Source organism: Lissotriton helveticus, chromosome 2_1 (genome assembly GCF_964261635.1).
Source record: "Lissotriton helveticus chromosome 2_1, aLisHel1.1, whole genome shotgun sequence".
Taxonomy (NCBI): Eukaryota; Metazoa; Chordata; class Amphibia; order Caudata; family Salamandridae; genus Lissotriton; species Lissotriton helveticus.
Window position 1 is genome coordinate 1,186,406,744 of NC_136059.1, and position 15,825 is coordinate 1,186,422,568.

At 41.3% G+C, this 15,825-nt stretch overlaps 1 protein-coding gene across 1 annotated transcript in view; it reads right to left on the reverse strand.

Moving 5' to 3' along the window:
- LOC144818538 (alcohol dehydrogenase 1-like) overlaps nucleotides 1–15,825 on the reverse strand; it is a 346,247-nt gene that overhangs the window by 243,112 nt on the left and 87,310 nt on the right. The window contains exon 2 of the mRNA XM_078676058.1: nucleotides 9,508–9,609. Within this exon, the coding sequence (XP_078532184.1) occupies nucleotides 9,508–9,609 (102 nt within the window). The remainder of the gene's footprint in view (nucleotides 1–9,507; nucleotides 9,610–15,825) is intronic.

Consider the following 15,825-nt stretch of genomic DNA (forward strand, 5'->3'; position numbering starts at 1 on the left):
TGTGTGAATTCGAGTTTTTCATCGGGGCAATATGATAGACCTAGTTTCAAAGTTTTCTCTTCTAGTGGTGAGAGAGTCCTGTTAGTTAGGTTTATGATTGTTAAATTGTCCTTACTCTCTACCATTTCGCTCCTCGTTTGCTCCTCGTGATTCTGGGAGTGGTATTGTTCTGACCTCTCCCTCTGCCTCTGCCTCGGCCCCTTCCAGCCCCCTCTTCTGGTTCTTCTATTGCCTCCGGGGGTTTGCTTTTTCCCCCTCTGAGCCAATTTGCTCGGACTAGATCGTATTCCATGTGAAAAGGGGTTTTCACCTGTGATGTACTTGCCACTTCATCTCCAGATAGCTCATTTTCGGTTACTTCCGATTCAGAAGTTTCCACTCTTGGCGTGGCTGTGCGGGAGGCTTTCTTTTTATTCATCTCTTTACGAGGAGCGTCGAATTTTTTCGCGAATGTTAATATTCTTCCTAGGGAATAGTCTCTTTCGTCCCTCTCGAATTTTTCTTGTTTCCTTTGGCGGATTTTTAACTCATATTTCTCTAGTCGTTTTCTCATTTCAGATCTCAGTTCATCCTTTCTCAATGTATTCGTATCTTTATTTATTTCGTCTTCCAATGGTTTGATCTCATTAATTGCCTTCTCTCTGTCGCTCCATGCGAACTGTATTAACAATTTCAACATGCCTTGACTGGATAGGGCTGTGTGTTCTGCCCATAATTCCAACAGTCGAGGGTCTGGATTTTCATATGCCGGGACAGTGTATATTCTAAGTCCCCTCGGCACTCTATCAACATCCACGTAATTTTGTAGGGAGTTGGCTTCCCACCATTTTCTAATCTCCCTTTCGCGCAATCTCTCAAGTTGGATAAAGAGATTGCTCAGCGTATCTTTGCCATTACTATTTCTTTTCTCATTTGGTTTTGCACCTTCTGTCTCTTTCGGGCGTTTTTGAAACATGCCCATTGCTGCTTCCTGCCGAGCCTTGTCACCAAACATTTCATCCTCCATAGTTTGGTCTCAAAGGGTGACTAGTATTTACACTCCCCCTTCGTCTTGCTCCTCACGCTTACATCCAGCACACCTGCACGCACTTGAGCTTACCCGGTAGCGAAGCCTCACTTGTCCCGGGTTGCTCTTCTCGGCGTGGTCTTCGGTATTGCTTCGTTTGGTGAGCGCGTGCCCCGTTTTGTATTCCAGCTCCGTTGCACCAAAAACCGGGTCACTCGCAGACGGGTGCCTCTTCGTGGTGGTGCACCACGTCACAAATTGCAGCTCCGATTATCTCTCATTCCAAAGGAAAGAAAATCCGGCACTCGCAGGGGAAGTGTACATTTTATTAAATTGCCTTTTCCTGTGTTGTGGGTATTAATAATACCCACAACACAGGAAAAGGCAATTTAATAAAATGTATATATAATATAAATAATTTCGGGAATTGTGTATTGAACTTGTCTGAAATTAATGTATGAAATCGTAAAAGATATTTCATTCATTTTGCCGTTTTACGTGTTTTACGAAATGTAAAGAAAATAGTAATATACTATGTAAATAACTTTCTCACGGGGCTTAACGTTAGTCCTCTTTCTATACACATGCCAAATCGCGATGAAATGTTTTTAAACTTGCTTCCTTCCGTGTCGATGGTAGACACTGACGAAGGAAAACCGAAACGCGTTTGTCTGCTGAGTATTTGATATTAAAACTAACTTGAACACTTCCCCTGCGAGTGCCGGATTTTCTTTCCTTTGGAATGAGAGATAATCGGAGCTGCAATATATATATATATATATATATATATATATATATATATATGTATAGATATATATATATATATATATATATATATATATATATATTTTTCAACATCATTTAACATGGGTTTTTATAGTTTACATTAAATAAACATCTATATTTTATACTATTTTAATGTATCCTTTGCCATTTTTTGACATTTATTTATAACACTTTTCGGCATGTTTTATATCTTTAATATGTTTTATCATCTTTTTAATACATTTCTTTAACACTTTTACATGTTTTCCCATTAATTTCTAAGGGGAGAAAACCTTTTTTTAAATTATATTTATTGGACTTCTTTTTTACCACCACCTTCTATTTTGTAGTTTATTTGTGTCATTTTAGTGAATTTTCCGCGATCCAGGTTGCTGTAAGATGGTAAGTCCTTTTTAAAGTTTTTTTAAGGCTGTTGAGGGAAGGGAGGCATAGTGGGAAAGTATACAGGTTATAGTGTTGTTTGTGGGATTTTTGTAGGTTTAGTTGTATTAATAGTTGTAACAGTAATAGTAGTGTTTTTTACCAGTGTTTAGTTTTGGGTTTTTGTACACTGTGTTTCATTATGTTACATTATTTTATGTTATGTATTTTATGATGGTTAACTGTAATGTACATGCATTTTTGGGAATGTTGTATGTTTTGAGGTTGTATGTTTTGAGGCTTTCTTATTTAGCAAACCTATGTTTTTGACAATGAACATATCCTCTGGGAGTTGGGAGAAACCTTTTTTTTAAGGAAATCAATTTCTGGTATACAAGAAACCAATATTTGTAGCTTTAATTTCCTTTTATCCGGATTCCAGGAATGGCTCTTTTGAGGGGTTGTATGGTTTGCTGCATTCTTTTGGATTGTTTCCAGGGATGTATACTGTATTTGTTTTATTGTTGCATTTAAAAAAATATATTTTTCCAGTTTTTGATGGATTATTACTTTTGACTACCTGTATACAGATGAAGATCTGCACCCAATGAACAGTAAGTTATATTTATTTATTTTGTATGGGTGGGAAATGTTATATTTTATTGTTTGTGTAAATACAATGGGCCCAATTACTATGAAGCCCCTTTAGGGGCCTTATCATCGGTTTCAAGTCCAACCGGCTGATTTGGTTTCAGAAGATAGGAATTGAAACCAGCCAGTTATTACAGCTGGCTTCTGATGGAATCATGGAGCCCTCAGCCACTTTGAGGCCATCCCGTAATCTGAAAAGGCTGCCTTTCTGCATGTGAGATTATGATACTCGGTCTCCAGCAGGCTTTCCATGCCAGGTTTTCAACATGGAAAACCTGTCGGAAAGTGAGTATGGGGGCCCCAAGCTGGGCCCCCTTGCCTCTGCGGCCTCCGGTTGGTGGCACCTATTGTGCCCCCCTGTTAATTCCTGCACCCCGTGGCAGACACCGTGGCAGACACCTCGAGGTGACTTCCACTGGGTGCAGGGATTAACATCACCTCCCATTTCCCTATGGGAGTAATTACTACGGCCAATTTATGGCCGTAACACGTTCCCATAGGGATATGTCAGATTGCGACCGAACTGTGTTCAGTCGCATCCTAAGCAGGTGTGTCGGGAGCGTTTCCGAGACGGTGTCTGATGAACACAAGTCAGCCCAACATCGTAATAGGCCCCTATGTGAGTTTTATTTGGAAATGTATGGATTATGTGTTGTATGTATTTTACATGAACAGATTAGTTTGTTCTTTGAGATTTTTGGGTGGTCAAGTTTACAACTGTACCCCAGCGACTGCTGGGGGTCCAGGATCCCTTGGCAGTCATGCAGCGGTCAGAGGCAGAAATATGCTGGTGGTGCCGCAGGGGTACCACTAAACATGGTTGCCTCACCAGTCCCTGTTTCATGGTGGTGAGCCCGCCATGATAAGGGTGGCAGTGAGGCAACTAACGGGACTCTAATAGGGCCCCCTGCCACCTCAGGGCCCATGGGATGCATGCAGGGGGCACATGCAATGCCCCCCTCGATTTTCACCCCCAGTTCCTGCATGGTGTGGCATGTATGCCATACCGTGCAGGAAGGCTCTGAAAGCAGTGGTCTGCTTAGTAGGCTCTTCTATGTACCTATTAGACCGCCGCTGTCAGACTGCCGCAGGATCTCCTCGCCCATTATATCCCCCTGCATATGGTCCGATCACTTCTTGATTAATTTTAGCATATTCATCCCAAGGCATAGTTAGTCCATAACAACCAAGGGGGGTCTCATTAGGAAATGGGGCATCCTCGACAAACAAGCATTGCTGGAAAGTCTCGAGAACTCTATACCAGCCTGTAATGCAGACCTCGATCAGGCCGAGGCTGACATCTCAAACTGGATCTTAGCAGCAAGTAACACACATGCCCCTCTACAAAAACTTAAAACCGTCCGTCAGTCGGACGCTCAAAAATGGTATTCTCACGACCTCAGGGCCCAAAAATAAGCCATCCACCAAAAGGAACGGAAATGGAGAAGGGCCTACGACCCCCTTGAAAAAACCCGCTATCTGGCTGCTCGAGCAGACTATATGAAAGCCATCGCCCAAGCGAAAGCCTCTTACTTCTCGGGCATAATAGAACATTCAGATAACAAATCCAAGGATATTTTTGCTATTGTCAACAAGCTCTCCAACTCTGAAAGAATTCTGCCCAAGCCTTTGGTCACCCATGACCTATGCAATTCTCTCAATCAATACTTTCTCGACAAAATCGTTACCATCAAATCCAGCATCCCTGCCATGGACCCTTCACCTCCCTCCCCCGAAGGTGCCCCCAGCACCTGCTCCCTCGACCACTTTCCACCCCTCGACGCACTCTCCTTACAAGCCCTCCTGACCAGGGTAAAATCCGGCTCTCCTCGAGACTGCTGTCCTCCCCACATCCTAAAAAATGTATTTTCGGTGCTATCTCCTCCGATCTTGAAGGCGTGGTCCCCAAAATCTTTAAAGAGGCAGTCGTCATTCCCCTCTTTAAAAAAACAGGGGCCTGCCCCTCCACTCTCTCCACTTACAGGACAATCTCCCTCCTCCCCTACCTGGCTAAGGTATTGGAGGCTCACGTCACCACCCACCTCTCAAACTTCATTGAACAAACCAACTTTCTGGACCCTTTCCAAGTTGGATTTCGACCCGCCCACTCCACCGAGACAGTCATCACTGCCGTCTTGGACTCTCTCCGCCACAATGCAGATAGAGGAATCCCCCAGGCCTGGTCCTACTAGACCTCTCGGCAGCATTTGACACGGTCGATCATAGAATTCTCCTCGACCGTGTCAAACAGGCCGGTATCTGCAACTCAGCCTACAGCTGGATCACGTCCTTCCTCAGCGATTGTACCCAAGCCGTCCGCCTGGCACCCTTCTCAGGCCCCAAACTCCACACTTCCTGCGGGGTCCCCCAAGGCTCCTCACTGTCTCCTCTTTTGTTCAACCTTTACATGCTCCCCCTGATTCAGTCCCTCAAAGCATTCAAGGCCGTCATATTCAACTAGGCCTACAATCTTCAACTTATCTTCACTATCGATAACTCCCCCGAATCCATCCAGGAGTTCCAGAGCACTATGCTACACATCCGCCATTGCATGGACTCTAACCAGCTGAAATTAAACCCCGGCAAGACCGAACTAGTCCTCAATGGCAAAAACCAACTATTCTGGGGCCCGCACTGTTGGCCACTAGAACTCGGCTCCCCTCCCACTCCCTCCACCTCAGTCAAAAGCCTGGGGGTGTCCATTGACAAAGATCTGTCACTAAAAACCCAAGTGAGCACAGTAGTGTCTACATGTTTTTTCCAGCTCCGCAAGATCAGGAAGATTAGTCGGATGCTAACCCAGCCAGCCCATATCCAGGTAGTGATAGCTCTCGTACTGTCACACCTGGATTACGCTAACTCTATCTACCTGGGTCTCCCTCTCGCTCTCAGCAAGCGCCTCCAGATGGCTCAAAACCAGGCCGCCAGATTGATTCATCGACTGCCACACTGGCAGTTAGCAAGGCCTCGTTAAAACAACTTCACTGGATCCCCATTTTCCAACGAGTCACATTCAAAACGCCAGCATCATCTTCAAATCCCTTCACTCCTGTAGCCCCCAATTCATCAACAACCTTCTGCCTAGATACACTCCCTCCCGTAACCTCCGGTCTGTCAATCAGAATCTCCTAATCATTCCCCCTTACAAGCTCCAACACAAGGGAGGTCACAGGGTTGCCACCCTTGCTTCCTATGGAACTCCCTCCCCTTGGAAATCCGTTCCTGTACCAATCTACTGATATTCCGAAAACAGCTTAAAACCTGGTTGTTCACTCACAGGCTTATGCATAACTCTCCTACCATCAAAGCATCTGTCAGTCAGCGCCATGAAACCTCTGGGTGTACGAGCGCTATACAAAACTTTGTTAACATAACATAACAGGATCACCTGCCAGACCAGGAATAAATTCTTGATCTGGTGGGTGGTCGCACCACGGGCTTGGGGGTCTTAAAGCAGACGGCATGTTGCACCGCCTGACGTAGGACTGCCAAACTGGTAATCAGACCCTAAGTAACTGCTTAAATATACATTTTACATACTATATTGTTGGTTTAAATATCTAACTTTATTTGTTAAGATTGTATATAGTTTGATTATATTGGTTAGTTTAGTTTTAGTTTGAAATTTTTTATCAGTTATGTCCTTTCATGGCAAATGCAAAATTAAGTTTCATATTTAAATTTTGATATATAGTTTGATAGTTTTGAATATAATTGTATTTATTGATATTTAAGATGAAGTAGAACTGTTTCTAGTTAATGGCAATATTTCTTTGTCATATTGTTATAAATGTAGTTATTTTTTGGGGGTGAATTGTAAATATTTTAGTGATGTAATATGTTTATTTTTAATTAAAAATTGTATTTTTCATGTTTATTTTAAATAATTGTTTTACGTAAAATGTGTTTCATCTAATATTTACTAATTATATTATAATTATTTTGGCACGAATATTGTAGTCAATGTTGTGTGAATATTTCTAATTTTGACAAATATGTTTATTTAAAGGTGAAGCTATTTTTGTTTCCGATATTTGTGTTTTGGATGTAAGTAGAAATCGATATGTTTAACAACAATATTTGTGGCTTTATTAGTTAGCTATATGGAGGCAATATTTTTGTGAACCATATTTATTTTCCCAATATTGTATGCATCAATGTTATGTCAGTGATCCTACGCCTGATATAGAGTAACTTGAGAGCTTCCTAATATATTGTCTTTGGCAGTTTACGGTAGCGAATTTAATAAAGGCTTTCTGTCTGACTTATATTACAGAATCCAAGCTTTCCTGCTTTGTGTCACATGGCCTGAAGATAGCTCACTCTCTATTACAAAAGGAGCATATTTACCCAATGGTCTTGCTCTCACTCAGTTACTAACCTTTTTCACAGTCAAGGATTATAATGAAAATAGCAGGGCTTGGACCTGACCTCTGTGGTTGGTAGAAACTTCAACACTTTCACTGCAACTGCTTATGAAATTGTAGTTAAAAGCTCAGATTTTTGCCAGTTCTAATAAAAACATGAAGTTCTACTTATGTCACTGCCTTACGTTATCTAATTATATCACTTTAATTTTCGGATGCACGCTTCCAAAGACCAGGTGAATCTATAGTCATACTTCTGGATCCATGAAAGCTTACATGGCTTGTGTACAAATGATCTTCTTTCATTTGTATACAGGTGAAAGAGGAGCATTGGTGGTTGGTGGCAGAAATATAAACACATGCCTGGGTCCCTGGGTCCCTGTGGTAAGTATCATCCCCATCTAAAAACACGCAAATCTAGGTGGTGTCCTAGAGGATAATATGGTAGAAGAGGGAATAGATATTTAAATAACAAACTCCGTCCTCATCTGCCCACCCATTGTAAGGAAACAATCTGGTTGCTAGTCATACCATACACAGGCCTTACCATATAACATTCATATGATTACCTTAAAACAATTGCAAACTCTGGTAAGAAATATAAAGTCAGGAAGTTGGCCATGGTTAATTTGAGCTGATGGGTGCAGGTTGGGTACACCAGCACTCATTTCTGGAGATTATAACTTGTTTTTAATCATCAGACTTTGACCCAGAACAAGAGAAAGAAAGGCACAGAAGTGGTGAAGGGGGAAGAGAATGGCTTTAGAACTGTAACAAATAGGGAGCACAGAGATGAAAAATAACTGCAATAATGAAATAAAGGGGCAAGAAGTGCAGGGTGGTGGACAAAAGAAGCACAAGGCAGAAGCAATACTAGGGGCATGATGTGCAAAGATCAGAATCACAATTTCCTAATTGCGATTCTTTGTGACTCACAATTAGGAAAAATCTATTCCTAATGTGTGAAACTCATTTGAGTTTCATCATCATTTCATTTTATTTCAGTACAAGGCCATCAAAGTTTTGCACAGGGTTAAGAACATTCAATCTTTCAGTTTATAGAGGTTTTTTTTACATTTAAAAAAGATAAAAATGTAAAACTTGTTATGAATTAAAAAAACAACCTTTCCAATTAATTTTAACAATGACAGATCTCAATTCTGAAGATCTAGTTTGGAAAAGTGAATCACAGGAAGGATGCAGAATACAAAATAATATTGCACAATGTATGTCTCTTATTAGCCAACATTTATCTAAATTCCCAACCCATCCATTGTACCTTTTGAGTTTCATTAATGATTCGTACTGGGTCACAAATAGACCTACCACATGAATATTAATGAGGTAAGTCGCAATTTGTGACCCACTATGATTCGCTGCCATCACAGGGATGGGGGCCTGCTGTGGTCAAATGACCAACATGACTGTGAATGCTTTTAAATAAAGCAATCTTTTTTTTTAAATGCAGGATGTGTTTAAAAAGAAAAACATTAAACTTTTAAGTTTAATTTTTTGAGACAAGGCGCTCTTAAAAAATAATTTGCTAACCATTGTCAAAGGGGAAGGGGTCCATTTGGGGACCCCTTCCCATTTGCATATGGGTTTCTACCATTTCTCAAATGGAAGTAAACTGCCAATGTTTTGCGACCGCATTATGGTTGCAAAACATTCATACATACCATTTCAATTTGGTATTAGGAAGGGAACGCCCTCAACACGCCCCTTCCAAATACCAAATGGCAAAACTCACATTGCAATGCGGGTACAAGTTACTGAATCGTCATTTTGGGCTTTGTGTATAACAAAAACCATTTAGCCCTGGATATCCTTAGTATTCGGGAACATCAACATTCCGCATCACTGGTCAGGGACTTCTAAGAAAAACGTTTTTGCATCAGAACATGTTACAAATTCAGCACTTGTAGCTCGAAAGTACCACAATCTGAACGATGACACTACTGCCATCTTGAAATCACTCCACTGGCTTAATGTGCAACAAAATTAAATATAGTGTGAATCATCCGCAAGGGATTCAGGAGTATGCCAACTGTACCTAAAGTATTGGTTACTACATTGCCATAAGAAATGTGAGGACCAGCCAAATCTTTACAGTTTGCCAATCCATGTACACTCCAAAAAGAAAAGTAGGAAGAGAATATTGGACCTGATTTTCATCAACTGTCAAACTTTTATATAAAGTCCATCTGAAATGGATTTAAGGTAACGTGTGTCAGTCAATCCGAGTATTCATTTGAGAAAATTATAATCTTGCCCTTGGAATCTAATTTCAGGTTCATGCTTCGAAGGTATGGAAATAGTTGGAAAGTCTTTCTTTACCTTAATCCGCACTTCATGGTCCTTTGGTGGGGCAACCTCTATCTCTTCTATAGACAAAGGTTTTTTAGGCTCCCAGGCAATTGCAGCCTTGCATTTTATAACCTAGGAAAGAAATATGATAGAAAATAGTTATTTGTTTTTAAGAATGTGCCAAAGTGTTTAGTTATACAAATGTATATTAATACATAAGATAATGGAAATTTAAAACGCACAGGGCCTGATTTTAAGTTTGGCGGATGGGCTTCTTCATCACAAAACTGGTGGACACAAGTGCCATGGGATATAAGGCACTTGTAATACAGCGTATGGGACGTCCATCTCATTTGTAATGGACTTACCCATCCGCCAATCTAAAGAAGGCCAGTTCCCGTTGGGTCTTTGGATGTTGGCAGAAGTGACAATTTCAATCCTGTCAGTAAAACTGTAACCAGAGCTTTTACACAGTGCAGATTTACACTGCAGTGCTCAATGTGCAAGCTGAAGATTCACAAAGAATTTGTGCATAACGTGGCAAAAATGGTGAAATCTTGAAACCTGTGCAAGAACAGACAGTTTCAATAAACTTACTGGTTTTGTTGAATGGATGGAATGCTAGACATAGCAAGTCTTCACGCCATGCACTGCAGATCTCACAATCAAAAGGTAGGGCATGAGGAAAAATTGAATCAAAGGAACAGCCAAAAGACCCAATCTATAATTAATATTTTCAAAAGTGTTACATTTAGGGCCATAGTACGAGTGGGTCGGTTAATTCGAGTTTGAAGGCGGAATTACGAGTTTGAAGGTCTTGAAGACCGGTTGGATGCATTAAATCACTCAACCTTTTATAAATTGCAGCAGGTCAAACCTGCTGAAAATTAGCTGGGAAAAGAATACTCTATTTACTGTAGCATGCTGATTTTCGTGCGTTGACTACCTAAATCCACATGTTATTCCCCACCTATTTGTAATATGTGTTATTTATTGCACCCGATAAATAAAGTAACCAGTGGTATTGTTATTTATCATGTGTGTTAAATGATCCTAAACTAATGAGGCCCTTTTTTTAATAGGGCACAAACCAGGATTCCTACTGGTGACCACTAGGTTGCAAAACAGATTTTTCAGCAGGTGCATGAGCCCTATAAAGTACCACTATAAGCAAAATGCAAACAGACCTCTCCATCAATGCCACTGGTCTTAAAATGATCAACGTGGCCAAAGACAAAAGGTGTATAGTCATTATGTACTTGATTCAACAGTGTTTAATTTCGCTCCATTACCCCTTTTTTCTGAAGTTAGATTTGATCAAACCACATAGAGCACTGGCACAGCAAAACAAATCAGTAAGGAGTTCATTGAGGTCAGCTTTGGTGTGAGTTGTGATGCCTGTTAGAGTAAGTAGGCGGCAACAGACAAGGTGCTGAATGAAATGACTCACTTTGAGTCAATATCAGACCATCTAAAACAACTCCACTGACTGCCAGTACAAAAGCGTAACTTAATTGTTGGCTCACAGAATGCTTTACAACTCCGGTCTCAAATTTCTCATTGAGAGATTTCAGGATTGCACCCCCCCCCCAGCGCTTTGAGGCCATCAGATGCCCTTCTGTTTAAGATACCTATGGTCAGGCTTGCCAGAAAGAGAGGCCATTCCTTTTCCTTCCTGGTGGCTATGGCCTGGAACAACTTAACATCTGCGTTCCACTATATCAGAAAAGAAAAAATGTCTAGTAAACTGTTGAAAACCTAGCTATTATTGGCTCACCAAGGGGTACTTTTGGCAGGTGTCCCTTGTTCTGCAGCGCCGGGAAGCTTTTTGTGTTCCTTTCTGGATTGGGTCTCGACTGGAAGTTTGGGATGGACTGTTCTCATGAGGAGCAGGGTCATTACTGATTTGCATGATTTCTTCTTAATGGCATAGTGGACAAAAAGCAATGGGTTGGAATGCTTCCCAGAGTAATTGCCAGTGGTGTGGTCTACTTGCAAGCATTGCTAACACCACCAAATTAAGTAGATTATATTGGATAACAGACTTCTTCCAGTTCACAAATTGAAAAAGGCCTTAGCTACTTTTGTTGGCTGAGAGGTCTTAAGTTAATTCAAACTTATCAAGTGACTTCTCAATTATGTTGGAAACTGCAATGACAAATTGCTTTCTTTAGGGCTTGATAAAGCTATTGCATGTATTAGCTCAAATTCCGTTTTTGTGGAATTAAACTTAAGCATCCCAAGTTGTGAGGTTCATAGTGTGATACCAAAATATAGTTTTTAGAATACCAACTGACATAAATATTGTGTCCCAAATAGCATTTACAAACAAACAGTGTTTTAATCTAGTGTGGCTACTGAGTTAAATACACTGTGTAAGGAGGTGCGTAAGTTGTGTTAACATGAAGATGTTGCGTAAATTATAAATTTAAGGACAAGTATGCATTTACAATGTAAAAGATTTGTGTAGTTTAAGTTTGGTTTGTAGTTAAACATTTAATTCATAAATAATTTAAAGGTGGTACATAAATTATAACTGTAAGTTATAACTATAACTTAACAATTTGTAACATTTGTGTATTTTAATTTTGGCTTTTATAGAAAGAATAAGTAAAGTTTTCTTAAATATTACAAAGGTTTAGCCTTTGTTTTTTTTATTCAATTTCAATGTTTTTTCTATTTGAATAAAAATATGTTCCAAATTGTAGAGTTTACTGCCGTTGGGTGGAGTATCATAAAGAGGAATACTGTGTGCAGTGTACTGTTACAGAGTGTACTGTTGTGGAGTAGAGTGGAGTGGAGTAGAGTGGAGTGTTGCACAGTGGACTGGTGTACAGTGAAACAGCATACAGAGGAGTTGTATAGAGTGGCATGGCGTAGAGTGGAGTTGCGTGGAGTGTTGTAGAGTGGAGTGGGGAAAAGTGGAGTGGGGTAGATGTGAGTGGCGTAGAGTGGAGTGTTGTAGAGTGGAATGTTGTAGAGTGGAGTGGGGAAGAGTAGAGTCGAGTGGCATAGTGTACAGTGTAGTAAATTGTTATATAGTGCAGTGACATGCTGTATGGTATAGTGGTGTGGAGTGCACTAGAGTGGACAGACGTAGTGAAGAGTTGAGTAAAGTGTTATAAATCGGAGTGCCATGTTGTACAGTACAGTGGAGTGGTGTGGTGTGTCAGAGAGCATGGAAAGTGTTGTAGAGAGGGGTAGAGTTTTGTACACTGGGGCATGGGGGCACAGAGGAGGGTGCAGGGTTGTATGGTGTACTGTAGAGGCATAAAGTGGAGTACAGTGTTGTATAGTGGCACAGAGTGTATTAGAGTCTTGTAGAATGGAGTTGCATAGAGTACAGCAGAGTGTTGTACAGTGGGGAGGTGCTGAGTGGAATGTTATACAGGGCCATAGAGTGGGATAAAGTGTCAAACAGTGGAGTACAGTGGAGTGGAGTCCAGTGGAGTGGCATAGCTTAGAGCGGAGTAGCATGTTCTAGTGCTGTCCTCTAGTTCAGTGGTGTAGAGTAGAGTGGAGTGGAGTGGTGTAGTATTGTGTGAAGTGATGTGTGGTACAATGGAGTGCAGTGGTGTTTTGTAGTGTGTAGGAATGTGTTTCAGAGAGGAGTAGTGTGCCACAGAGTAGATTAAAGTGTTGTACAGTGAAGGGGTATGGAGTAGAGTAAGCTGTGGTATTTTTGTATGGCTTATACTTTCCCAAGTAAAACTGTGCGTTTGTTGGACAACATAACCATTAGAACTGTGCGAGACTGATGTCACGCACACCATCTGGATATGTTGACTATATTCCTCCTAGCTCACAGTGCACCATCTGTACTCCTAACCCTACAAGGTAACACGTGGATGTCCAAACTCAGTACATGACAACCCTGACTCCCCTAGGAAATAGTGGTAACAGATCTTGAACCCTTTTGCTTAGTTACTTATGCATACTCAAAGATATACACAAGAAATATTCAGTAAAGCGTTTCAATATTTATTGAAGTATTGTGATTCTTGAGTAAAATCATTGCTCTGCAATAATCAATAGAAGAACACAGAATAATGTTAATAGCATTAATAGAATGGTGTAAAAGATAAACAATTCAGCCATTTTGCTGATCACAGTGAATATAGGCTTGCAAATGAGTACTGTGATATATTGTACTCCTACCTAGCGAATCCTAACCTATCATGTCTCAGGGGAGTGAAGCTGCCAATTCCCTGTAGGGTGATCTAACTCCCCGTTGTCTGTGGGTAAGTGTCATCAAGCTGCCAGTTTTAGTGGATAGCTGGGCAGCATCCTACACATGAGGTAAATAGGAATCAGCTCGGCTGGAATTCTGGCATGTGTCGACCTCTCACTGGCAGCAAAATGCTCCGCTGTCTAAGCAAAGGGCTCATCTTGTATATATAATAACATCAATTATATTACGATGCTGAAGCCCCAGTTAAGCTGCTATTGTTTATTCTATTGTGAGAGCTCTACTGCCATGTGGCCAAAACAAATAATATTTTGCGTGAAGAACTTAGCCTTGCATAGAGGGTTCAAGGTGCTTGACAGTGTGTATTCAAAGTGGCAGTGTAAGAAACCTGAGTTCTGAAAATAGTATCCTGTATGCATGCAAATGACTGTGTGTCAAATGTCATTGTGTTTAGTGATAGAAGGCAACTTAAGAACATGACCATGTAAAATGGCGTTTCTGTTTGGGCCTAATGTAACCACGTGACACCCACTCCTTGGATGCGAGATGACTAAAACGATATCTAAGTACAATGCTAACCATATACATAAAATGTTGGGGCTTCCCAGCGCTGGACCTCAAAAATAGGTAGCTGACGCTATTGACTTCTCAAAAGGAGTAACAGGTAAATTTAGATAGAAAACAGCCATGTCTTCAGAGATTTCCTGAAGTGTAGATGGTTTTTAATGTTCCTGATGGAGAAGGGAAGTGAATTCCAAAGAACAGGAGCCTTGGTGCGAAATGAGCAGACTCCAGCTGGGGCCATCCAGACTCAGGGGACAGTGGCCAAATTAAGATCAGCTGAACACAGGGGGTGGGAGGGTCTGCAGGAAGATAGGGGATTGGAAAATATAAGAGCCTTTTGGCAGAGCAGGATCTTATGGGCCGTACACAAGGTCTTAAAGTGGATGTGTGTCTCTACTGGAAGCTAATGCAGTTTCTGAAGAAGGCCAGAAACAGAGCTAAACTTTGGAAAGGCAAAAAGCAGCCTGGCTGCCGCATTTGGGCAAGCTGGAACCTTCTGATACTTGACTTGTTAGTGCCAAGATACAAGATGTTACAGTGGTCCAATCAGGCCAGAATTACTGCTTAAATGATTGTTTGTCGGGCACTAGACTCAAAATGGCTGAGGATTGGTTTGAGGCTTCTCATAAGCCAAAAACATGGGCCAACAACCAATTTAGCTTAGGCCTCAAAGACCAGGGTACTTTTCATGATGACTGCTAAGTTTTTAATGGAGGTCTTGGGTACGAGGGGAGACCCAAGGGAAGAAAGCCACCAATAGTTGCCTAGTAGAAGGACTTCCATCTTGTTAGCATTCATGCAGAGGAAGTTGGCATTCATCCATTCTGCAACCATTAGCTGCCCTCTTTGGAAATTACACCTGTCCAGCATCAGGTTATCTGCAAAGTAGAACACCAGCTGAGTATTGTCAGCATGAGATAGCATAGCAATCCCTGTAGATTTGATAACCTGTGCCAGAGGTTGGATGTAAACATTAAACAGGGTGGGGCTCAATGAAGAGCCATGGGGCACACTATGGTGTAGTTATTGAAGGTGAGAGCTGTGGGTAGGTGAACTGATTTGGAAGGAGCTTTCAGACAAAAAGGACGCACACCATGGCAATGCTTTCAAGGTGCTGCAATAAGGTTTTGTGAGGCACCTCATTAAGTGCAGCACTCAGCTCCAGTAGGATAAGGGCTGAAGAATGCCTTTCGTCCAGGGCTCTATGAAGTTGCTTGGTGATTGTGAGAAGCACAGATTCTGTACAATGTCCAGTCCTGAAACCATTTTGGCAAGCGTCCAGGATATAATTATAGTCCAGGACTTTGGTCAAAATCCCATTGACATGTCTCTCTGTTAAGACAGGGAGAGATTAATCACTTCTAGGTAGAGTGGAAGGAAAGAGTCATGAAATTTGAGAAATAGATCAAGTTTAAGCGGATCTGCAGTTGAGCCAGATTTGACTTGTCTGCAGAGGTTAAGCAGTTCAGGCAGACACAGCAGAGGAAAAACAAATGAGTGCTGGTGTAAGGCTGCTGACATCTGGCAGTGCAGTAGTGCCAGGGAGTGTCGCAGGAACATCTAAGGGGAAAAGTTGGTAAATGTCTTCTACTTTG